Raw genomic sequence first — 26,785 nt, forward strand, 5'->3', positions numbered from 1 at the left:
ATGGATTGCTATGGAAAATACCTGGCTGTCATGTTGGCCATGCTGTCTGTGTTCATCCATGTTTTACATTCTTTTCCAGATGGTGAGTTCGCCATGCAGGGTAAGGCTATTCTCCTGTTACCATACAATGTACATTGTGATCAATATCCCGGAGCTGAGCAACATCATATTCTTCTTATAATCGTATCCTTACAGAGGCCCCTCTCAAATGAACAGTGTCCTTCCGAATTGTTTGCCACATCAGGCATCTCCAGAGAGCCTTCTTTTCCAACATGTGAATGTAAGGCATTCCTTTAGAACTCAATTACCATTTGCCTACCCAGAGGGGTAAAACTGAATGACAGGACCCCAATAAAAAAATGCAATGAAGGGCCCCTAGGATTCCAGCTTATCACATATATCCTCAGACTTTAGGGCGTGATCAGGGACATCTTCAAAATCAAGGGGTATCATTCACTGCATGATGCCCGACAGATGATGTTAATTTGTAAGTCACTCATGAAAACGTGTAATTGATAAAGTTTATTTTATTCATTCACTTGCTGATCCTGTGCTGCAGGTTCTGGTGACATCATATCTTAATGTACAAGCTGGAGACATAGGCCCTCATTACAACCTTGGCGGGTGGCAACCGCCGCCCACCAAGGTTGAACCGCCGGGCGGCCGCCAATGCAGCCGCGCTCCCGCGGGGTCTATTATGAGATCCCCGCCGGCCCAGCGGGGATCTCGGCCGCAACATGGGAGCCGGCTCCAAATGGAGCCGGCGGTGTTGCTGCTGTGCGATGGGTGCAGTTGCACCCGTCACATTTTTGTGAAAAGCTCCATGGGGCCGTAGCAGGGGACCCCTGCACTGCCCATGCCATTGGCATGGGCAGTGCAGGTGCCCCCAGGGGTCCCACAACTCCCCTTTCCGCCAGCCTTTTCATGGCGGTTCTTACCGCCATGAAAAGGCTGGCGGGAGGGGGATTCGTAATCCCCTGGGCAGCGCTGCAAGCAGCGCTGCCCTGGGGGATTTAAACCACCAGGACTGATGTGGCGGGAAACCGCCGGTCCCGGCGGCACGACCGCGGCGCTTCCGCCGCGATCGTAATGCCCCTGGAAGCACCGCCAGCCTGTTGGCGGTGCTTCCTCCAGGTTGTAATGACCCCCTAAGTTGTTTGTAAATGTTGCCAGATCCCCGAGATTGCAATTAGGGAATATAATACATTGGAGCCTACAATCCTTGTATAAAAAACTCTCTAATTTCCCTATTACAGCCATGAGACTTATCTAGCCGCCTGTAATAACAAAATGATATAGCCGCCCACCTGTATAATTTATTACAGTTAAGTTCTGACCTCACAATGCCTACTGCCGGAACCAGCAGCCCATGGGAAAAGCCGATAAAAGAAGATAATTAATGCTGTAGTTTAAACAACAAATGAAACCTGGCTTTTCTTTCTCTGGGCTGTTCTACCTGAACAGTGGTCAGCAGAAAGAAGATATTTATGGTAGCATGTTTATTTTTTGTTCTACCTGAACAGTGGTCAGCAGAAAGAAGATACTTATGGTACCATGTTTATTTTTTTTGCACTCTATAGAAATGAAAGGAAAGCTCTAATCTCTCTGATTGTTTTTGCACATTCAGAGTTACAGCATTTCTAAATCTGACTTTCATTAAACTGATGTTCATTTGGTTTTACAACAAATATCTAAATGCTTTTTGTGTGTCTATTTTTGGACTACATATTCTACTTTTATTCTTCATGTCTCCAAACATCCTATCTCCTTCATATTAGCTCCATGACTTTATAAAGGAACTCATACAAGGCTTGTTCAACTTCTAGTGCCAAAGAGCATTCCAAAAACATGATGGATCTTCAGCCTTGTTCCTCTAATTGGCCATGGAACTCCTCACTGACTTATAATGTACGGCAGAGGGTACTTTATACTGTACATACTACACAAGCTATTCATTATGTATTTTTATATTACATGTTTATGTATATGTGTAATTAGAGTAATGATTTGTTTGCAACAGGCGTAAAATGCTGAAGTATAATGTTGATTGTAGTAAAAAGTAGGGAAAAATAATTAACTAGTGAGGATTACAGGATACACATGAACAGAGTTTGATTCATTAAAAAAGGGCATTTTGGCTATAGAAATCACACACACAGTGATGCAGGAATGAAAGTACTCTCTTTTTAGAGGTCTAGTACTCACCATGTCCTGAGAGTAGATAAATCATCTTATGTGACAAACAGCAGACACGCATTTTTACTATGTGACTATTTATTTAGCAAACAATAGCCAGAATTCTATAGCTTTGCTTGAAAGAGTAAGCTCACCCTAACAGCTTACATATCATTTAGTAAGGTAATTCAAATTAAGTGTTGTCGAACAGGTATACATCACTCCTTGATCATCAGGAAATTATGGCTCATACAAAAATCAGGAACGTTGTCAGTTAGGACTGGGAACATTTGAGTTTGTGGCAATTGATTGAAAACATACCTGTGACCATATTGTTGTAACAGACACTGCAACTTTTGTGGTTCTTCTTCCTATGAGGCAGAGTTTGGATACACACACACAGACATGTGTGTTTGTGTATGTGTGTCCAAACTCTGCTGTAAAGGAAGAAACACTCTAAAAGCTGTAGTGTCTCTTACAACAATACAGTCACAGATATGTTTAATAATGTATAATTTGGATTGGATATTTGCATGGTGTTGGGGTGTTGAACGTACTTTGACATCTATCTATCTATCTATCTATCTATCTATCTATCTATCTATCTATCTATCTATCTATCTATCTATCTATCTATCTATCTATCTATCCATCTATCTATCTATCTATCTATCTATCTATCTATCTATCTATCTATCTATCTATCTATCTATCTATCTATCTATCCATCTATCTATCTATGTGTATATATATATATATATATATATATATATATATATATACATATATATATCATTCAACAAAAATTTGACCATTGCACTCTAGAAAGTCTATTTGCGAGCTTATTTATTTAGAAAAAGTGTGTGCTTCCACCACACGACACGTTTTGACCGACAAAGGTCTTGATCACAGGTAACCATTGTCCCTTTTCCTTGCAATTTATATAATCCTAGGTTTGTACCCACCACTGAAGCATTCTGTATAATGTAGTTTTGTAGAATTTTCTTACTGTAATAAAGACCTTTGTCGGTCGAAATGTGCTTGCAAATAGACTTCCTGGAGTGCAATGGTCAAATGTTTTTTGAATGATTTATTGGAGTTTGGCCGCTAACTTCCACATTTGCACCGGCAGCAAGAGTGTGCAGACTGTAACACAGCCATTTCTTGAGGAATATAATATATATATATATCTATATCTATATATATCTATATGTATACATATATATATATATATAGATATGTTCACTTAAAAAGCACCCTAAGGTAACTATAACTCGTGACCCCGCCATGCACAGTTTGTTTTTCAAATAATTTGACTTTTAATGTTTCATTAGTATTTTTCCTGATGTTATAAAAGTTGTCATGAGTGCTGCAATATCTGGGGAAACTAGCAGTGCATGGTGAGGGTGTGAGTTATAGTTACATTAGTGCGTGAGTTATAGTGACTAGAAATAACTCTAACTATACCTTCTGAATTTCTAAGGTTTTGTGCATATAACTTCAGAACCTAACTATAACATCCTTAACCTTTGTTTTTTTTAAGTGAGTTTTTTAAGGATTTAAAATTCTTATTTCCTAACTAAAATATCCCTAAAACCTTTGTTTTTTTTCAGTGAATTTCTAATTTTAATTACTATACATTAATCCAAACAACGTAGCGCATGGTGGGAAGGCCTGTGCGAAGCAGGGGCTGGCCATAGAGCCTGGCCTGTGGCCAGTCCCTGAAGAAAAACCTCTATAACCACCTTACTCCGTGTCGGCAGGGGTTTGCATATTCCCTTTAACCACCCAGAGAGTTTTTATAGAATTTGATGAATGATACACTTAGAATGATATATTTTAGTACAAATTGAAAAGAAAAATATATTTGTCAAGTAAAAAGAGTGCACTTACACTTCAGTATACATCTTAAATATTTGCATTTGAAAAGAAATTAACACAGGAATGTGACTGCTGACACACCTAGACTGGAACCTCAAACTTCAGGGTGAGTGTCTGAGACCTTAACCTCTAGACCACAGGTAAGATGTTGCTATTTTGATGGCAAATGTTTAATCACTAGGAATCCTTAACAGTCAAAACATTAGTAGTTAAACAGACACACTGCATGAGATACCATGACTTGAACCTTTTGAGTGACAGTCTAAGAGCCCTACCAGTAGACCACAAGAGATTCTCTTCTGCTATGCATCAAAGGGTAACTATAACATTTGCAAGCAAACATCTTGCTTGTGTGCCGCTTTGAAGTCATTCTATGGTGAGACCATTGGTATTGCAATGATCTCTCCATGGAATAACTTCAAAGTGGCATACAAGCAAGATGCTTTCTGCCAACTGAGGACCGCGGGGAGCCTGCCGACCCCGCAGTCCTAGACGGCTTCCTGTGTCCTGCGGGAGCCAGCATTGCTCCCGCAAGCAGGGAGCTGTTTAACTAGCAAAATATTGTCTTGCCCTGTGGAGGTGGTAGTCCCTGGGCCGTGGGGGGCCACATGGCCCCCTGCATTTTTGTCTCTGACTGCCCCAGGGAGGTGGCAGTGCCCGGGGCTAATACAAGCCCTAGGAGGAGACCCTGCATGCCCCCCTCCTTTAGAAAGCCCCTAATGCCCCTGGGACCCAACCCGCCCAGGGGGCAAAATATAAAAAAAGGACTGGCTCCCCGCGGTCCTCAGTTGGCAGAAAGCATCTTGCTTGTATGCCACTTTGAAGTTTTTCCATGGAGAGATCATTGCAATACCAATGGTCTCACCATAGAATGACTTCAAAGCGGCACACTCACACACACACACACACACACACACATATATATGTATATATGTATATTTATATATATACGTGTATATATATATATATATATATATATATATACATATATATATATATATATATATATATATATGTGTGTGTGTGTGTGTATAACTAGTTTACCAGTCACTTCAACTGCTATCTGGAAAGTTTCAAGGTGATCCGTCAGGTGGAGGCCGACAAAAAAGAGGGTTCTAAAACACGTTTTCCCCATGTAATTTCCCATGGGGATTTTAGACACGACTGCAGCCGGAAGCACTGAATGGGATTACACCAAATTTGGCAGAAAACTAGATCTCGTCCAGAAAAAGTGATTTTTTGTAATTTGGTGTAAATCTGTTCAGTAGTTTTGGAGTTATTAAAGTAAAAAGACTTCTGTATATCTAGAGACGGGGATCCACCATAGCAGGTCTGTGGATACACGTGCCAGCCGCGATAACATGATGAGCAAATCACAATCTGAGAGGAAAGTTGAGGCTGCCATTATGTGCTTCAGGACTCAGTTTCCGGGGAGGTGGGAGAATAAAAGTTAAAAGTGATAGAAGGGGTCAGGGTAGAGGACCCCTGACCCCATGAGACTGACAGAGTGGTCTGTAAGGGACCCCTCAGGGGCAGGAAGTTGTCAAAAAACATGTTTGTACTGGGGGAAGATCCGTGGATCCACAGCGGCGCTCAGCATGACTCCTTGTGTGCTCTACGGCAGATCTGTGAATCCAAACCCCAATTAAAAAACACATACACCCACTCACAGACCCACACACCTACTCACACACTCACTCACCCACCCACTCAAACACAAACACACCCATACAGCCACTCACACATCCACACAAAGGCCCGCAAAACCACTCAATCACCCCCTCACAGACCCACACTGTCACTCACACACCCACTCACACACCCACTTACACACCCACAGAACCACTCACTCACCCATACAGCCACTCCCACTTCTACTTACACACTCGCACACCCACTTACACACCCACACAACCACTCACACACCCACTCGCACCCATACAGCCACTCATGCACCCACCTACTGACCCACAAAACCACTCACACACCTACACACCACTTACACACCTGCTCACACAGCCACTCCCACACCCATTTGCACACCCATGAAGCCACCCACACAGTCACTCACACAACCATTCACACACCCACCCATAGGCAGTGATACACGTTTAGAAATTGGAATTGCATTTGTTCATACTGAATGTGCTGCTGATTTAGCATTGAATGTGTACTGTTGGTTGGGATCATTCTGCAAAATAACAGGCAGACCCCTTTTTGTCCGAAGATTTGTGACAGATTCACAGATCCATAAAATGAATGAAAAAGAAAGACTTGGGGCCTCACTATGAGTTTGGCAGGCGGCGCCATCAGACTGCCTGTGCGGCCTGAATCCCGCCAGCCCTATTAGGATTTCACTGCCGGGCCTTAACATTGCAGCCGGCTCCTAGTGGAGCCGGCTGCAATGTGGCGGTGCGGCAGGTGCAGCAGCACCCGTTGCGCTTTCCACTGCCCGTAATTCTGGGCAGTAGAATGCGCAATGGAGCTGTGCATGGGGGCCCCTGCACTGCCCATGCCAAGTGCATGGGCAGTCCAGGGGCCCGCAGGGGCTCCCCAGTCCCCCATTCTGCCCGCCTTTCCATGGCGGTGTAAACCACCATGCACAGGCTGGCAGATGGAGACTCGTAAACCCGAGGGCATCACTGCTTGCACCGCTGCCCTGACAGAATACAACCGCCGGGACTCCCAGGCTGCAGGCTGGCAGCAGCCAGGCAGTGTCGGCGGTTCGACTGTGGCAGCTCTACCACTGTCATAATGTCGCGGCCGTGACCCTGGTGGTCTGGTGACCGCCAAAGTCACAATGAGGCCCTTGGTATACTGCATTTATGGAAAGACTGCATAAGTTACCTTACCTTAATTTTGTTCATTTTTAGTTTTAAAATGTATAATAAGTATGAATGTATGAAAACATTTATTTATAAACTAGTGAAAATAATGTTACTAAATTGAACTAATGGGTTTATTTGTAGTACAATGTATATTAAAAACCAGTGACATTCACTAAAAAACAGAAGTTATAGGGATGTTATAGTTAGGAAATAGCATTAAAACACTGTAGCAATTCACTGAAAAAATAAAGGCTACATGGATGTTACAGTTAGGAAATAGATTTTTTTTTTTTAAACTTAGAAATTCACTGAAAAAAGCCAAAGGTTATAGTGGCATTATAGTTAGGTTCAGATTTTACGCACACACAACACCATAAAATTCAGCAGTTATAGTTACCTGAGGTAATTAATAGAAGTAGCCCCTCTACGGTACAATAATTTATTGTTCATACAGTCAGGCCATCATGGGCTTTGTGGCGAGGAACCTTAGTGTTAAAATGGACTCGGGACAGACATGATACATTAGATAGGAACAGTGCATCAAGCCTATTTTTCCAGCTTTCAGCTCTGTAGCAATCGTTTAATATTCTACCACTTGCCCTATACAGTTGTTATAAACACCAATAGTTCATCCCTCCAGTGAGATCTGCTTGGGTCCTGCCAAAGACTCAGATTATAATCAAACGTTGGCTCAGATTACGAAGGGTTAAACTGGTTTTGCCATTAAGGACAGTCAAGTTTAGATTCTGGTCTGGTAACCTGAAGTAATAATGCAGAAACTTTGTTTCTGCTTGTATTTCCACAAACCAGGAGACATTTCTGAGTGTTACCGGGAAATATGTAGTATTACTGTGTCATCTCCCTGTATTTACAGTTCATCTGCCGGAGCACTAGAGTCGTTTTCATAATGGAGGCTTTTTCTCTCTGACACAAATATCGTCCTGTTGGAACAAGAAGGTTGGTCATATTCTAGCACTGCCCTCCCTCCTTGTCTACTGAAATCACAATCACAAGGTTGTATGGCTGATTCTAAGGCACAACCGTTCTTTTTTACCGAAGGGTTCCGCTTTAAAAAAAAAATGTTTTACCAAGACGCACTATTAGGTCACCCATCGCTATTGTTCATAATATTTACAGAGCATGCTCATCTAGACTGGGAGCACTTTTCCGTCCAAGTTGCGCCACTCTGGAATTCCACTTGGATCCAATGAGGAAGCAATTTTAAATAAAGCTCTGAAAAACCATAGAAGGTTAGCCTAGGGACCTACATTGCTGCCTGCAGTATGCAAAAATACGCATAAAAGTATACATATAATAAAAATACAGCCCTGTTCTATTTTATGTGCCCCATTTTCTTTAATAGCTCTAAGCAGACCTTCAGGCATCTCTCAATGGTGTTCATTCTAAATGTCGACCCCAGAATACTGATGGGACACAATATCAAGGACAAAATATATAAAAAAAATATCAACAGGTAGGTAATTCTAGATTTTGTACTTCACTCCACATGTATGTACCCACACTGTAAATATATTTTCAAGGTACGTAGATGCAGAGTTAGGAATTGTACGTCTATAATTACCTTTCTTCACTTACCTTTCAATATTTTGTCCCTCGATATTCTGATTTTGGAGGTTGATGTTCAGTAGTACAATCATCTCCAGGGCTGGACTGGCCTATAAAACAATTAGGCAGTGCCTGATGGGCCGGTCTGACAAGTCAGTGTTTAGGACATTTTTTGGCTACTTGTGGGCATGTTTTATGGTCTGATGGGCCGGTTTATGCTGTTTCCCTGATATTAAAACAAACATTCCCTGCCACAAGCTAAAATCTTCACATATATACACCTTCATGCACAAATACTGTTAGAGCACTTAAAGAATAACACCATTGCCTGGGGCCTCCAAGCGAAAAACATCCCTATAATTTTTACAGATGACAAACAATGTTTGACAAAATTTAATGGGGTTGGTACGAAATGCTGAAGTCTAACTCACAAAATAATCCACCAATATATGCACGATCTAGAAGGTGGTTTATTACATTTGCAGACACCCCCACAGATTCAAATTCAAACCCATCTGAGGGAGTTCAATCTAACACCACAGACCAATCAGGACCACATACTTTTTAGAAAGAGGGAACAGGAGAGGCAGAGGCAACAGAGGGAGGGGGAGGGGCAGTGCCTCCTTCTCGGGGGAAATCCAAACACAGAGGAAAAACATACCAGTGGGACAGACACCTCACATTTCGATATATAACATTTCCAGGAAAACATTAACTCCAGCTGAGACATCACTTCTAAGCAAAGGGCTATTTTTTGTACCCTTCAAACTTCAAGACCATGTGAACTGCAAAATAGAGAGCTTGCAATTTCTCAGAAAAATAGGACTACCTATCTAAAAATAGAGATAGTGACAACGAAAGCATCACAGGGCTGAGAAATAAGTCCACCAGTTTATGACGAGAAATATAACAAAGAGCTCTCAAGTCATTAGCATCCGACTCCTGTCTAGTTACTAAGCCAGCAGAAAAGGGAGGTGGAATAGTGATAAGGGACAGTGATAAATATGACATTGAGGTCCTTAAACAACTAAGTAATATTAATCACTACATGAAACTAGAACAATAACCCACTGTGCGGCTTCAGCATCAAATTGCTGGAATCACTAAAAACGCTTTGGAGAGTAACTAGATTGCTGATAAGGAATCTGATTTCCTTAATGCACAAAATCCACGTACTCCAATTTTTTGCATTTAACAAACATTTACAAAAAAGCCACAATCCACTAGGTCGTCCAATTATATCTGGCAGTGAATCCATTCTGGAACTATTAGCCAATTATCTCGATGTTTTCCTAAAGCCATTTGTGATGCAGAACAATGCCTATATTCGAGACTCAGTGGAATCCATTGAGAAATTCGAAAATCAGCCTTTTGACCCCATGGAGGAGATAGTATTGCTTCACATCGAGCCATTATATACCAACATCCCTCAGGATGAGGCACTGACTGTAATGCAAGACATTCTTAGCAAGAGAGCCACCCCACAGTACTGACAGAGTTTTTGATAGGAGTAGGCACTCTGTATTAAAAAAAAAAACGTTTTCATGTTTAAACAAGATTTATTCTTACAAACAAAAGGAGTGGCGATGGGCTGTGCATTTGCAATGGAAATAGCAAATATCTACCTGTCCTACTTCAAAGAGGCATGGATTTATGTTCCGGTAAACAGGTATAAAGATCACATGAGAACATGGCATTGATGACATCTTTTTTATCTGGAAAGGCCCAATGAACCTTTTGATCAAACTTCACCACTGGATGAACGAAAAATGTATTGACCTTAAGTTCACCACAGGGCCACCAGGTAACCAGGAAATCCTGGCAGCCTGGAAGTGGCGGTGGTCAGTTTCATGGCAGTACCACCGCCATGAAAATGCAGACAGAGAACGGGTGCTGGTGGGCTCCGCTGGCCAGCGCCCTCCCTGTGTTCACTGTCTGCCAACAGGCATTCAAAATACTATCTTCCTTTCCACAAACTCTGTAACACCTTCTTAAACTACTTCCGCAGCAAGATCGCCCCCATTTATAACAACTTTGACCTCCAACCCACCACTCTCAACCTCAACCAACGAGCAAACTGGTTGGTTGAGGTTGTCACCACCTGGTCTCTGGTCACCACCCAGACCACTGCAGCCATCATGTCGTCTATCCACCCTGGGACACCCACCGACCCCTAACCCCACCATATCTTCTGCTTCGGAACCAACCCTATCAGCATGGAACTCATCACCATCCCCACAGCAACCTTCCCAGACAGATGGAAACACACAGAGGCCAACCCCTCCTGAGGAAACACTCTGCTAACCCCAAACATTACCGACCGATCTCAGTGATCCCCTATCCAGCCAAAGTACTCTTGAAAACTATCAACCAACAGCTCACTGAACACCTTGAACAAATCACCTACTTGATGCCTCACAACCTGGATTCTGTGCCAACCACAGCAGGGAGACCCCAATGACGACATCAGAATGCTCCTCAACCACAGAGAAAATCTAGCCCTGATCCTCTGCAATCTTCAGCTACTTTCAATACCATCCCCTACCACACCCTAATCAACAGACTCTGCAATATTGGCATACAGCAAAACACCCTCAAATGGATCACCTCTTTGCATACAGGTAGCATGAAGAGCACCTGACTGCCTCCCTTCACCGCCGCACCCAAGAATGTTATATGAAACGTAACCCATTGTAAGGATAATCCCTCATCCACATCCTGTCAATGCATTTGCCTCCTACTGCTTCCACACCCTCTGCATGCTCTGCAGAATATTCAGATGGATCCCAATCAACACCAGAAAAACCATCACGCAAGCCCTTGTCACCAGCCACCTCATCTAAAGCTTTCTACACTAGAATCGCCACACAGTTCTTCAGAAGACTCCAGACCATACAGAACACTGACTCATTCTGGACCTCCCCAAAACGACCCACATCACCCCCCACCTTAAAGACATCCACTGGCTCCCCATCAAAAAGAGATGCCAGTTCAAAATCCTCACCCAAAAAGCTCTAAATGAACAAGGACCATCCTTCAACACCCACCAACTGAGTTTCCATTTGCCCACAAGACACCTTTGCTCTGCCTTACTCGCCCTCGCACACATTCCCTGCATCTGCCACAGCCACAGCGGGGGCCACTCCTTCTCCTACATTACTGCCAAGACCTGGAAGGACCTGCCTCTCCACCTGACTTTTTGACGTAGACACAGCACTTCAAGTGCCCAGATACCCCTAATGGTGAGAGTGCTATGCTATACAAATGCTGATTGATTGATTGATTGAGAGTGGCACTATACACACATTTTAGTGTACATGTTTAGGCTCATCCTTAATTAAATAGACCTGGCACCTTTCAGGGACCCCCTCATTTTTTTATTCCACTAAAAGCCATGAGAAGGTCTATAAGATCAAAGGCTATCATCACCCAGAAAAGGAAAACATCCCACAATGATTTATTTCATCTGAATGCCCAAGTTCAAAGCTGTCAAGTGAGACTGGTCAGGAGTTGGTATTTACATATGGCCCTAGATACCCTCTTTTTGGTGGTGGCTTGTGACAAAGTTGATCCTCCTTGGACACAGCATCTATTATTCTAGATGAAATATGTTGGGTGTGGGTGCTAAACTGTAGCGTGTCTCAAAGGAAAATAGTTGCATTCCTAATTTACAGATAGCCACTATAAATAGGAGTGTGCAGTAAAATAATACTTCAATATAATTTCAAATACTGATAAGAACTGGACAGTGTTCATTCCATGTAAAGCTACGCTATGTACTTTCTAGGGCCAATTAACATCAGTTCAATAGCTAGGGATTCAACATTCTTCTTAAGTCCATATCCCATTCCTGTATAGTTTTCATGGGAATTCTTGTTATCGTATGTATTTATATGAATTACAGAAATAACCAATTTGTAAAGCTTGTATTGTGTCACCATATATGATAGTTCAGAAGTCTAATAATTTTGACCAATGATACGTCATCACTTTCTCCGAAATACTAATGAATCATAGTTAAAGCGGGAATGAATTCTATGCCTGTACCTCATTCACAGTGCAAGCTGTTACTCTGTGCTCAGTTTTGCATCTGGAAAGATCAATATTATGGGTGGAGGATCGCAGCTTTGCACTAGGAGTTGGATTAATGTATGTGGGTTTGAGGCATGCTGCCTGTGTAACATTGACAGGTTTGTGAATGATCAGAAGTGTCACGAGAAGTATTGCTTCTGACAAAAATCCAATACTGAGGTGTTTAGAATTGATCAGATGTGATTATTTTTGCATCTGCTGAATTTTGGGGGAGTAACATGCAGATTTGGGTGTTTACCACATTAAAATGCTAAAGTGCCGGTTTGAACTGACAAATTTCAATCAAGTGTGAAATTTTTACGCACCCAGTAATTATCGGGTGCTACAAACATTCACCTGCTTTAAACAGGCGTTTGCCGAGGGACTGAAACTTAGTGGACCTTTTGCAGTCAGGGCCATAGAGTGTCCATTCGTACTTTCTGCTTCAATGATAACCAGTGCTCAGTTTTAAAAACAATAAGATGTTGTCCCTCAAACTCAATAGACATATATTTTTGTGAGGATGCTCTACTCAGTGTTTACTTTTGGCAAAATGGTCCCATTTGCTTTCTGGAAGCATAACATGCGATTTATTGGTTCTCATTGGTGGTAGACCCAGGAACACCAAAGCAGTCAGTCTTCTATAAGAGGGGAAGCATAGAGGCAAGTTTGAGGAATATACAAGGCAAAGACACTGCATTTGTAGCACGTTTGCATCATGTTTTTTGTCATTGCTAACTGTTTAATGTGAGTTTTGCCCAGCAAACGATACGTTTAATAGTAAATGTACCATGAATTGCAAGAGGTTTCCTTTACCAGTATTTGTTACCAGTACATTTTCTAAACTCCATATGGTCTCGACCAGGATCATGAAGAAATAAAAGATCTAACTGACTGAACTTTGAGTGTTCTGCTCACAAATTGTCCAATTCGTAGAGATTAATAATATGTGGTTGCAGAACGTTTTTTCCATGGTCCCTGTACACCGATGCACTTTTAAAAGGGTCTCTTTATGTCTTGTTTGCGACAGGTTGTCCAGAATGCAGATTGAAAGAAAACACATACATCTCAAGGCTAGTCGGAGTTCCGGTATTTCAATGCATGGGGTGCTGTTTCTCAAGAGCCTATCCCACTCCAATGAGATCAAAGAAGACCATGCTGGTTCCAAAGAACATTACATCTGAAGCCACATGTTGTGTAGCAAAAACATTTACAAGGGTAAGGAGAAGCCACAAACCTGACTTGTGCACAGTGTGGACCTTAGAAAGCTTCCTCTATTGTGAAAGACGCATATAGCCTTCTACTCAAAACCGCAGAATCCAGCTCTGTAATTGTGGACTTCGTAAATACTGAAACTAGCAGGCGTGGTGTTTACTGGGTGCATAATCACTGCACCATTTTGAGTTTTCCTGCTTGGAACGCAACATTTGCGTTCATAATTTGTGCCCCCAATTTATCCATGTTTTGCCCCTTCATACATTGTGTCAGATGTTTTCAGGCACAATATGAAAGTGGAATATTTCAGATATGCAGGAATGACCAAAAACGTTGAAACATCGCGCAAACTCAGTTTGTTGTCACATTGCAATGAGGCCCATAGTATGCGGAGACACACATACAACCTAAAACGATGCTATAGTCAAGCAACAGATGCAAAGATCACATATTATCTGATCTTAACTGCCTAATAGTTGTTGTCCCAAGAAGGGTTATAGGGAACTTTACTTTTAGATCTATTTCGTTCCTGTACCTTCGCCAATCACACTTATTACTAGAGGTTTTTTTTCGATATCTATCCTTTTTCTATCCTTTTGTGTTGATAACCGCAGACTTCCTCCTTGAGTGTACCAAGCCTCTCTATGCTGATGACTAAGTCACTCCTGGAGGATGGATCTTAAACACAAGAGCATGCCATTAATGTACTTAGAGGAAAAGTGCAGATGATACACACCTGTTTAATCGACCATCCTAACGCAAAAAAAAATTGGATAGTGAATGAAAAAATGGTCAATGTGTTTTGTTTCATTCATTGTGTTGACCCTTGTGAGCACAAAGACACAAAACTGCCTAGATGCCACTGTGCATGAGGACGTCTTCTATTTAATGAGAGCATTTACTTTAAAATTAAAAAGTACATCCACTTTCACATGCAATTCTTACTTCTGTATTTAGTTTGCTTAAGCTTAACCCTTTCTCTACTGTTGTACTGGCTGGAGAAGAAGTAGTAAATTTCACCCTTCCGCAATCCAATGCTTTCCCTGCTGTTACAGAGAATGGAGTAGGAATAGTAAATTGTACTCCTCCAAAGTCCAACACTTTCCCTACTGTCGCTCTGACTGGAGTGGAAATTGCAAGTTTCACCCTTTCAAAATCCAACGCTTACCCTACTGTTGCACAGACTAGAGGGGGAATAGTCATTTTTAACCCTCCAAAGTCCAACACTTCCCCTCCCCTATTGTAGTTAGAGTGGCAATAGTAAATTTCATCTCTCCGAAATCCTCTCCTTTCCCTTCTGTTACACAGACTGGAGTGGGGGACAGTAAATTTTATCCCTCCAAAATTCAACACTTTCCCTACTGTTGGATAAACTACGGTGGGAATAGCATTTTTATTATTCTTAGACCTCAGTAGTTTTAATATTGTTGGTTAAGTAGTGTTTATATCATTATTTTTTTTTTTTCATATTTAACATTATTTGTTTTTATTTTAAAAATGTATTCTAATGATTATAGTATAAATATTTCATTTATTGCATATCTATATACATATATATATATATATCCACCAAAAACCCAAAATATCGAGGCTCAAACATAGCGGTCTTGACAGGGGATCGGGAATCCCATTAATATACATCAAGTATTTCCTCGCCCAATATAAAGGAAAAGTCAAGACTCAGACGGGCAGTTGCAAAATATATTAACAAAAATAGAAGTGGTCTTCCACTATATTTTGCAATATATTTTGCAACTGCCCGTCTGAGTCTTGACTTTTCCTTTATATTTGGCGAGGAAATACTTGGTATATATATATATATATATATATATATATATATATATATATATATATATAATTTCAGTTTATTAGTATGGATATCTATTCATATATATATATATATATATATATATATATATATTCATAGTAACTCATGTAAAATATAAAAAATAATATAATATGAAATAATTTTTCAATAATAATACAGTATCTTTATGTATATACACTATATATAAATATAACTATGAACATGTATATATGTATGTTTATATAAGTATATATTGAAATATATATTATATATATAGTATTACATATTAAGGCAATATATTTAATTTATACTATATTAAAATTATATATTGAAAAATTCAACATTTACTACTTTAAACTCTACATATTTTTAAAAAATCGATATTTTTGTCTAATTTTGAGCAATATTGATGCCACAGATATTTCTTCCAATATTTTCATACTTACCATCATAAGTATAGGATCACAATATTATAGTAAATGATATTCTTGAAACAATATTTTTGTCAACAATATTGTTTACCCCGATATTGTGTTAGTGGTCTGAGAGAGTTGTAACACAGCCAGTCTGATGGCCACAGAATGCGAACACCATGAAATTCAGCCAAACCATGATGAAAACAACAGTCAGAGCCAAAACTAACACCAAACGACCACATTGACTAAGAACTCTTAAAAAATGCACTTTAAGACATTATATAATAGAATATAATATCCAAATCGTCAGATATCTAAATTATTAGGTTTAGTGACATATTTTCCAAGCAAAACTACATTTGAAATGTGAAAGCAACAGCTAATACGATGTCCATGTCCATCAGACTGCAGACAGACATTCTGTGTTAATAGTGTGCCCTTGTATTAGAAGCAAACGGTCATTAAATTGGTTTCTGTCTTGGAGGGCTGTGTGAAAATGTACTTGTGAGCAAATATAATCCCTTTGCCTTGTCAATCTTCCTTTTTCTGAATAGCCAGAGGAGTATGGCTTTCATAGCGGGTGTGTACATTGATGTCTATGCAGCGGCGGCTCGTGGGAAGGAAAAGGTGTGGAGTGGGGTGTGGCGGGGGGTGGTAAACAAAAAAAATATCTATATATATTAATAAAAAAAGAATACCTTACCTTATGCACGGCACCGCATCTTATGCATCTGCTCTGCTCAGCTCCTCTCCTCTATTGCAGGCACAGGCTCCCAGCCTGCCCTGCATCCAATCCTAACATGCTGGCAGCATGAAAGCAGCATTAGGATTATTTGGAGCGCCAAGCCAGGGCCTGCGTTGCTGGGTTGGAGAGAGCCCAATGCACATATGTGTTTGGCCGGCCAAACAAACATGCACACTGAAGGGGGGTACTGTGCACACCCCTCGTCCCTGTCACAGCCCCATGGCCCCGCCCCTTTTACTATAAAATGATAATAAACATGGTTTATTATCATTTTATAGTATAAGTTTTGCTGCTGCTGGCAGGGGTCGATGCTCCTCTGCCATTGCGGAGGAGCCACCCCTGTGTCTGTGCACACCATAAAATAATTATTGTCAGAAGCCTTTTTCTGAGTAACTGCATTATTTACTTTTTACCGGCTTTAAAAGTATCCTGACCAAACAAGAAAAAGGTGATGCAAGGAATACTTGCAATTTGTCTAACCACTGGAAATCGCACAGGGTAGAATTCCAAGCCACTGTTTTTGTCCACTATGCCTCCTCAGTTTCGAGCCAGGAATATGCAAATTACTCTCCCAAATGGCCTGACTGGGCCCTCCCTGACCCAGAACATAGGCAACCCAAGACCAGTTTCACCCTGCTTGGGGCTTGTCAGTTAGGTGTAGTGTGTTTCCAGTGGCACAGTGAGCACGAGACCCACAGCCGGGCATATCCCTGCCATTTAGGGCAGTACAACAAGCAATATGAGGTTGCTTGTGTCCGTTATGGAGGGGCATCACCTTGAGGTTCGAGACCAATTGTTCTCACGAGGAGCAGAGTCAGTATTGATTTACATAAGGCGCGTCTTTGTCTAGAGTGACATGGTGCATGAGAAACAAGGACTGGAATGCAACCCAGAATGATTGCCAGTGACTGAGATTAATTAAAGCATTACATCCATCACCTTTTTTTGTTGCAGTTTACGCACTTAGTGTGACAGGTTTGCCCAGATGTGGATCCTGTGCTCATTGTGCCACAGGGTTTAATCTATACCTCATTGATGAGACCTAAGTATGTCAAAACCTATTTGGGTTGACTGTGGTCCCCTCTGGAGGTAGCCTCGACTGGCAGTTTAGGATGGACTATTCTCATAATGAGCAGGGTCAGTTCTGATTTGCATAAGGTGCGTCTTTGTTTTTATTGGCACGTTGGGCGAGAGCTGATGTACTTGAATGCGGTCGGAGCATTGCCAATGCCTGAGATTAATTCAAGCATTCCATCTACTACCTTGTTGTTGTTGCAGTTTATGCCCTAAGTGCGACAGGTATGCCCAGACATGGGTCCCATGCTCACTGTGCCATAGGACTGAAGCTATGCCTCACTGATGTGATCTTACTAGGTCGAAATCGGTCTGGGGTTGCTTGTGGTTCCTTCTAGTTGGCACTTCTACTGGCAGTTTAGAATGAACCTTTCCCATGAAGAGCAGAGTTGGTAATGATTTACATAAGGCAAGCCTTTGTCTAGAGTAGCATAGTAGACAGAAAATAATTGACTAGAATGCAGCCCAGCGCAGCTGTCAGTGCCTGAAATTAATTCAAGCATTCCATTCATCACCTTGTTAGTGCAACTAAAAGTACCCAGGGCATCCTCATAGAAAAAACACAATCATTGTGACTGATATTGTTGAGGAGGAAAAGTCACTGTAGGCTTGAGACTGACTCAAGCCCAGGGACATAGCTGCTAATAACGCAGCAGGTGGCCCAGGTTTTTGAGTGGCCCACTGCAACCAATTATGAATGTTTCAGAGTTGTGAGAGGGTCAACAGCCTGTCTGTGACAGATCAGGGAGGACGTTGGCTTTAAGATAGTCCATAAGCGGTAAGTCAACTTCTTCCTGTAGAAATTTGGAGGGAAGTTGAATAAACTTGTATTGAATTGGTCCAGGCTCGACAAAGGAGAAGTCAGGCGAGGCCTAGGAACCCACCCCAGTATTTGAGGCACATTGAGCAGTGAGGGCCGACAAACGCTCATCTCCTGACGTGTACCCCACTGGTGGGTCATCCCTGGTATGGCTGGCCTGGTATCGATGAGCTGAGGTAGAGCTTGGGCTGCGGCCGAAAATACATGCTAGAAGCCTGCAAATAGGAGCCTCATTGCGACGTGCCAAGGTGTGGAGTGGGGTCACACAATAATAATGCATCCGAAGCCCGCCGACTGACAGGGGTGGTGAAGTGGACAGGAGGTGATCACAGGCTCCCACAAGTGGACAGGAACGCCAGGCTGGGGGCAGTCTCTTTGTTCATCTTGATGGGGCCTGCTAGAGCAGCCTGTTGTTGGTTGCCCTACAGCATTCGGCCCTCATCGTCAGGAGTGACAGATCAGGCCCCTGTAGAAGGTGTATTAAATCTGGGCAAGGCCTAAATACACATAAGGACATGGAAATATGAATAGGACAGCATAATACCAATAATTTCCAGGCATTGCTTATTTGAACTAACTATTATGGCTGAAATCTATGATGTTTCTGGTAGCTGTATACTTCAGTACCACAGGTGAACTAGGATGGTGTGCTAAGAATCTATGCTGACTCAATGCTAAGCATGTTTTGATGTTACAAGAGGCCTGCCAGGAGTGCCAATGAAAGAGTAAAACTCCTACGTGATCTATCACTATTCACTGCACAGAGTACTATTTCACGCAGCTACTACACTAAACCATGCAGCCACCCTTGCTCTGGAGCATTAAACTGGGACCTGTGTTTGGTGGGAGTGGGAGGAGCCCATAGTATGGGGGTTAAGCCAAATGGTCCCACAGACTGGATGTGAGAACATGTTGATATGATCATCCCAAGACCAATCCCACATGTAATTGCTTACTTATATATATTGTTGTTATCCTATGGCGGAGTTGGCCTAAACGGATGTTTTATATTTTTTTTCTAACTGCGGTCTTTCTCTCTTTTCTTCTGCTCCGTCCCTCTCTCTCTTTTGTGCAACTGAGTTATCATGTAGTTTTTGGCCAGTTAGTCTTATATGATAGGTTGAAATGTGTTTATGGCCCTCATTAACACTATATTTCCATGGGATGTATGCATGATGGACATACTGTATGGTAAAAGGCTCAAAGGAGGACTTAGATAGTTGTACTAGCGGGAGCAGTCCTGGACTCCAATAGTCCAAACTATGGACTCCCCTACATGGTTGATCCCCTCCTTTAGTGATAGCTCACAGTTTTATAAGTTGCCTTTTTTGCTGTTTGGTCAGACAGATGTTTTCTGTTGGACCTAGAATTCGGGTGTTGTTTTTCACACTAAATATGTCTTAAAGCTTTTCAAGTTCATCATAAAGTGAGTGGTGCCGTGATAGCTGACCTGCCCTTCATGCCCAGGACATATCGTCTGTAATACAACTCTACAATACAATGACATGGAGCATCAGAGGTATGGGTTTCTCTAACAAGAAACACAGAGTCCTAGCTCAGCTGCATCACCAGAAAGCCTCTATAACATTCTTGCAGGAGACTCATATCTCCGCTCCCAAGGTGATTAAGTTGTGGACGAAATGGAGAGGGCAATTGTTTGCCATGACTTAATCAGGATACGCATGTGGGGTGGCCATTTGGCTCAGGGCTGGGGTCACCCTTTAAGGCACAGGGCACCAAAGTCGACACACAAGGCCATTACATATTCACCCATGGCATATTGGATGGGGTCATGATAGTACTGGGGAGCATACATGCCCCCAATACTGAACAAGATGTCTTCGTCCAAAGGTTGTACGTGGTACTGGCTGACTGCCACATATTCTCTGGTTTATAGGTGGGGACTTTAATGCAGTGCTAGATGTCTCTACGGGCAGGTCCTATCTCCCTCTGCCTAATACCAATTCTGTTAGACATGCGCAAGCCCTCACAAAGTGGATAACCCACTAGTCCCTGGTGGATGTTTGGAGAGTACACAACATAGGCATGCATAGAGATTCCTTTTTCTCCCCGCCGCACAGCTTACATACTCAACTGGACTGAATACTATGCCTGACACATATGATGGAGCTTTTCACTGATATGACATACCTGGAGAAAACATTCTCAGATCCCAATCCATTGGAAATTGCTGTAGAATGGGACCGATCCGGTCACCGGTCCCAACAAGGCATATGCAGCCAGCTCTACTCGAGGATTCAGCATTTAAGGAGACACTGGGCACTACCATTGGAAATTCCTCCACTACTAATGAGGACACGGCCTCCAGACCCCTAATAGAATGGGAGGTATTCAAGGTAATGAACAAAAGAGAGTCAATAGCGGTGACATCTGGGACTCAACACAAAGTACTAGCAAATCTGCTTCAAATTGAAAAACAGATAGGTGTCCTCATGCGGGAAGAGGCCATAGATGTCATGCACTCAACAGACGTACGAGAAGCTACAATAGCACATGCTGAAGCATTGGAATAGATTAGAGTGTTTGATTACACAAATTACACACATAGAATACACTCTGACAGTGACAGGGCTGGTGCACTACTTTCACACATGATCCAACCCCCAGGTCCTCCACACCAATATTACACATTTTTGCACCCACAGGGAAGCACTGCAACACACAGCTGGACATTAATAGTGATTTCCACATGATTTAAAGCTGGCCCTACACCTTCACCAGCACTTTGACATGAATTTCTAGATGATTTATGACTCCCTCAGATCTTGAGAGAGTTGTCTGCAACTTTAGCAGCCCCTAGCTCTACCACAGAATTACACATGGCCATTAAAGACAGGACAAGCAAAAAGGTGCTAGGAGTAGTTGGGCTACCCATAGAATTCTACTCTACTTTTGCCACATACTTAGTACTTCTGCTGGAAAAGCAGTATCAAGCTACACTTGATGCTGATGAGTTGACCCCCTCATCAGGTCAGGCCCTTGTCACCTCTCTGTTAAAACCTGGTAGGGACCCTGTGGACCTCAGATTAGAAAATCCTTAGCAAGGTATTGGCTCAAAGGCTGCTTCTCTTGCTTCCTGAATTGATAAACATTGACCAGTACGGATTTATCCCCGTAGGAGTACCTCTCTGAATATTAGGCACCTGTATCAAGCTGTGGAGGTTGAATTAACAACAGGTGTTTGATTCCCTAGAGTGGAAATGCCTCTTCCAAGTATTACAGAAGTTCAATCTGCTGACTACTATATAAATTGGGTTAAAGTCCTATATGCACAGCTAACTGCCAGAACAAGAATGTATATATCTTCCAAATATCCAATATCCAAGGGCACCTGCCAGGGATGTCCATTGTCGCCATTGCTATTTGTTCTGGCCATTAAACCGTTAGCACAAAGGCTGGACCAGAAAGGGACGGGTTGGAACATAACATGTGAGCACCAGACACACAAAGACTCCTTGTATGCGGATTGCCTGCTTATATAAACCTGTGATATGACAATGGACCTAACGCCCATAGCTGCAACCCTCAATTATTTGAGGAGCTGCCCAGCCTGCGGGTCAATCATGCCAAATCAAAAGCATTCGCCTTTCGGGATGTTCTACCTTACGGCACAATTCCACTCAGTATACTTCAAATCCTGGTGGCCCAACAAACCTTTTGATACCTGGGCATCCAAATCTACTGATCCCTTATAAAGATCTACTAGAAGGTAATATAATGAAGGTGATAGCCGCTTTGCGAGCTCAGGTAAAATTCTAAGACACTCTACCAATGTCTGTGGTTGGCAGACTGGCCTTGGCTAAAATGGTGATACTCTCAAAATGTTTATGCTATTTTGTTAACCTCCCTATTATAAAACCATCAACAGTTTTTCGAACATTGAAGTCTCTCCTTACAGACTTCATTTGGGCCTCGGGCTGCCATCTCATTGATCTCCAAAAATTACAGCTACCTACTGATGAGTGAGGGATGGTTGCACCAGATTATCATTCTTACTTTTTAGCAGCACAACTGCAATAGCTTTCTCACTGGCTGGCGGGCATAAACCTGCAAGAAATAGGTTATACGCCAGCTCAACTACATAAAGGCAATCTCCATGTGCGATTTTTACCGGGGGTAGCTGGTCGCCTCCAGACTTTACCTCTGTTATTGCATAATGCCCTAATGTACTGGCATTTAGCGCTCCGCATAACACAGGCTACAACCCCATACAGCCCCAATATCCTGTTATGTGGCATTCCTATGTGGGATGTGCCACAGGTACATTATCATTGGGTAGAAACGGGCATTGTGAAGCGCAGGGAGTGTATACAGTGGGGGATTTCATTGAGGAGGGAATGTTGACCCCACATCTGGAGTTCAAACAGATGCATACCCTCCCTTGGACCCTCTTCCTCACACACGCCTGTATCTTATGATTTGTTAGACAAACTGAGCATAAGCAGGGGCGGACCTAACAGACACGCTTTGGTAAGAACAATTCATGGGATGGGCATGGGTAGAAACTTAGTGAAATGGCTCTACAAAGGCATCACACCTCCTGTTGTCATTGTCCCCCCTGAGAGACAAATGGGAAACTCGGATAGCTCACCAACTCTAAAATAAAGTAGGGTGAGTTTTTTTAGAAAATGCTACGCTCACACCCTGTAATTCACAGTTCAAGTTTATTCAATATATGATCTTTCATAAGGCATACTTGACACCCTCAAAGGTTCACACACTCTTCCCCACTGCGGTGTTCAATTGTCCCAGGTGCCACATTGAAGGAGCAGATTTAATACACATGATATGAGCATGTCACTGCCTGCCAGAGTACGTGATTTGCTTCGGTCCCTAACTGAACACCCATATTGGGATACATTGCAACATTGTATATTGGGGCTCTACCTGAGATCAAAGGATCCCCTTACTGACGCATGTTTTGTAAACCTAGCATTGCTTCTGACCAAGCCGGCAGATAATGCATCAGTGGAAATCACCAGTTCCACCCTTGGTGTTGAGTTGGAGGGAAGAGTTGTGATAATGGGGGTGTTGCAGAAAGCTCTGCGTAACACAGGGAAGAATATAGGGTATTACGTAAGCGACCAATCTCTACTGTGTGGGACACGCTGCTGGAACAATTTAGATCAAGAATTGACCAATATGGAGTCTCCTAGAGTCTGGGCGATATAACTAGTGGACATTAATAATCCCTTTTCGTTTGGTGTTTTTGGAGATGACACCGCTCACACTTTGTTTTATTATGACCTTCACATGTTGGGAGCTTGACTAACTTGGTGGTTGGTTGGGGTGGGAGGAGGAAGGGGGGAGTTATTAGTTATTAGTGTATGACTCGAGCAGGAGAGGTACAAAGTGCCGAAACATGGAAATACAGACTACTACATTTCCTTATCTTGATGACTTTCAGACAAGGGCTGCTCCTCCATTAGGGTGGAGGAGCGTTGTCCCCCGCCAGCAGCGGCAGCTGTTAAACCTTTACCAGAAAACAATAATAAACTGAGTTTATTATCATTTTCTGGTAATGGGGTGGGGCCATGTAGATGACAAGCAGCGAGGGGGAGTGCTCAGCTCTCCCCCTCCCTGCACATGTATGTTTGGCCTGCCGTCTTGTGCCGGCCAAACACACATGCACAATAGGGTCTCCCCATCCCAGCAACACAGTTGCTGAGCTGGAGAGAGCCAGAACAGGCTCCCAGTCTGTCTGGGCGTGCCCTGGTTGGGTGCTCCTAGCCAAACCTAATGCTGCTTTGAGCAGAGTCAGGATTGGCCGCAGGGCAGGCTGGGAGCCTGGGCCTGCCTGCAGTGACAGAGGAGAGGAGCAGGACGGCGGCAAGGGAAGGTAAGTGTTTTTTTAATTTTATTAAATTAATGTTTATTTCCCCTTTTCCCCTGCGCCGTCCCACCCCTTCCGCACCCTGCGAGCCGCTACTGTTTTTGAGACGCAGGTTAAGTCCATACTGATCCTGTTATTTACGCCGCTACTGTTTTCAGATGCAGTTAAGTCCATACCGATCCTGTTATTTACGCTGACCTTGTGATTGCTTTATGTAAAATTTCACTCAAACTGGAATGTGTCACTGCTGATTGTCTAAGTTTTTGTTTGAAATAAAACCAATAAAGTACGTTTACAAAATAGAAACATATAATAAAATGTATCAAAATTATATACAAAGATCCTTGCTAATTAGGTGCAAATGCTAATTTATTATTCTGCTGGACAAAAGGGACACAGGCAGCGTTGTGTAGGATTATCATTCCAAACCTATGCATATGCCAGAAATACTTTCTATTTATAAGGGATTAAAATCATCGTATTTTAATGTAATTCTATAAACGATGTACTCTAATGCAACAATTCTGACATAAATTACATTGGTTGACTTCTGTACTAAAAGGAGAAATAAAAGTAAGGACTAATTTGACTTCTTTCATTTTTTCGATAGCGAGCCATTGTTCACAAATAGTACTGGTTGGACGCCAATTAATGATGCATTTTACTTAAGTTGTTCACAGCTGCCAACATATTTTATGAATGACCTGGCAATAATTTGGTCTATTTTTCTTCCAGGTTTCTCACTTAGACAGGATGAATATTGAGAACCACACGGACTGTCACTGCAGCACCTGCTACTACCACAAATCCTAAAGACTTGATCACGGGCAAACATAAACTGGAATATTATGTCTGTTATTAAAGCAAGATTTTTCGAAGTCATAGAGTTCGAAACCAACGCAGTTGTGTATGACGCATTTTTTTCCTTTTTTCTTCAGGTTCATGAAACCTTAGTTCTTTTCTTTTTAAACTGAAATAAACCATTTTGCATGACAACAGAAGGGCTGGTTTAATTACTGCATGCATTCGTTTCATGAATAGAAAAGTGTCTCAATAGAGTTAAATGTTGCCTTGTGAAGTGATGCGGATATGGAGAGAAAACCTTCTATACATACATTTTCTAGCTGTAGATAGACAGAGCTTTCTAAAGCAACTTTGAATGCTGAAAGTTACGTATGTGGTAATGTGCCCCTTACCATGCCCTGAACGGATATAGCAGGTCACTAGGGGGTTCTGTGACCATGTAACGAAGCCAGAATGAACATTATAAGGTCACAGCACTAGAAAGTAAGGCATTACTTTCATCAGTGCTCTGATGCCCAGTTGTCTTCATGGCACTACCCTCAGAAGACTAGCTTTTTGCTTAATGACACCATCATATTAACTGTTATTTTAGTATTACTAGATTAAGGCCTACGGTGGGAAGTGACGCAAGCTTCATATATGCTGCCTACTCGCTAAGAGAGCTTCCAGTGATGAGCATTATGCCACGCCATGGCTGTGTGCATGAGGTAATTGTTGTGTCATGGTGCACGATGCTGTGCAGTGATTAATAATGACACCACTGCGCAGTTATTGTTCTGGACTCCGGCACAATGGTCGTAGTCCTTCTATCACACTGTTCCGTCCTTCTGACCACTCCCATTGTCCGTGCCCCATTTATTAATCTTTTACACGTGACCCATGGGCCACACCATAAAACAAATGGAGGAGGGTTTGCGTCTGCAACACCCCTCTCAACAATAATAACATGGTAGTGCACGCATTCCCGTTCCATCACAGGCACGACACTACATCCCTCCCAAAACTGCAAAACAAAACAGATAATTCTGAAACAATAGCCAAGACCACAATCATCAGTGATTTATACTAAATAATCTCACAGTCTTGTCGAAGGTGTGGGGTTGCTTCTTAAACGGTATTGTGACTCAGACGCCCGCCCAGCAGGTGACATCAGCCCACCAGGGCTGATGACTGCGGCACTGTCCTGCCCAGAGAGTGCCTGGTCATATCCAACAGAGTCATCATTATGCAGAGATTTCTCGGGTCCAGTGTCCTTCAAGGCCTCTTCAGACTTGGCCGTACAGGAATCATTTTCTATGTCATCATCAGGTACCAGCAAAGGAGGATGAAACTTTTTAAACCAGGAGACATTACGAGCAATCTGTTCAGATTCCCTTTTTGCCACCACAAGGGATCCTTAGCGCCTAGTAACAGTCCAGGGTCTGTCCTTAAACGGCAGCCGAAACTTGCTGCCAGGTAATCTATCTCGTTAAAGCACACAGCCTCTGACTCCCACGTTCGACTGATGTGATCGCTGGTGACGGCTCACC

At 42.4% G+C, this 26,785-nt stretch overlaps 1 protein-coding gene across 1 annotated transcript; it reads left to right on the top strand.

Annotated features, from left to right (window-relative positions):
• On the top strand, positions 1-25,350 carry CGA (glycoprotein hormones, alpha polypeptide). Its single transcript, XM_069236765.1, has 3 exons — positions 1-82; positions 13,552-13,739; positions 25,188-25,350. Exons 1-3 carry the CDS (start codon positions 1-3, stop codon positions 25,263-25,265), a joined length of 348 nt encoding a protein of 115 aa, XP_069092866.1. The 3' UTR covers positions 25,266-25,350.
• Positions 25,351-26,785: the final 1,435 nt, after the last annotated feature.

The sequence above is a fragment of the Pleurodeles waltl genome, chromosome 5, assembly GCF_031143425.1.
Source record: "Pleurodeles waltl isolate 20211129_DDA chromosome 5, aPleWal1.hap1.20221129, whole genome shotgun sequence".
Classification (NCBI taxonomy): domain Eukaryota; kingdom Metazoa; phylum Chordata; class Amphibia; order Caudata; family Salamandridae; genus Pleurodeles; species Pleurodeles waltl.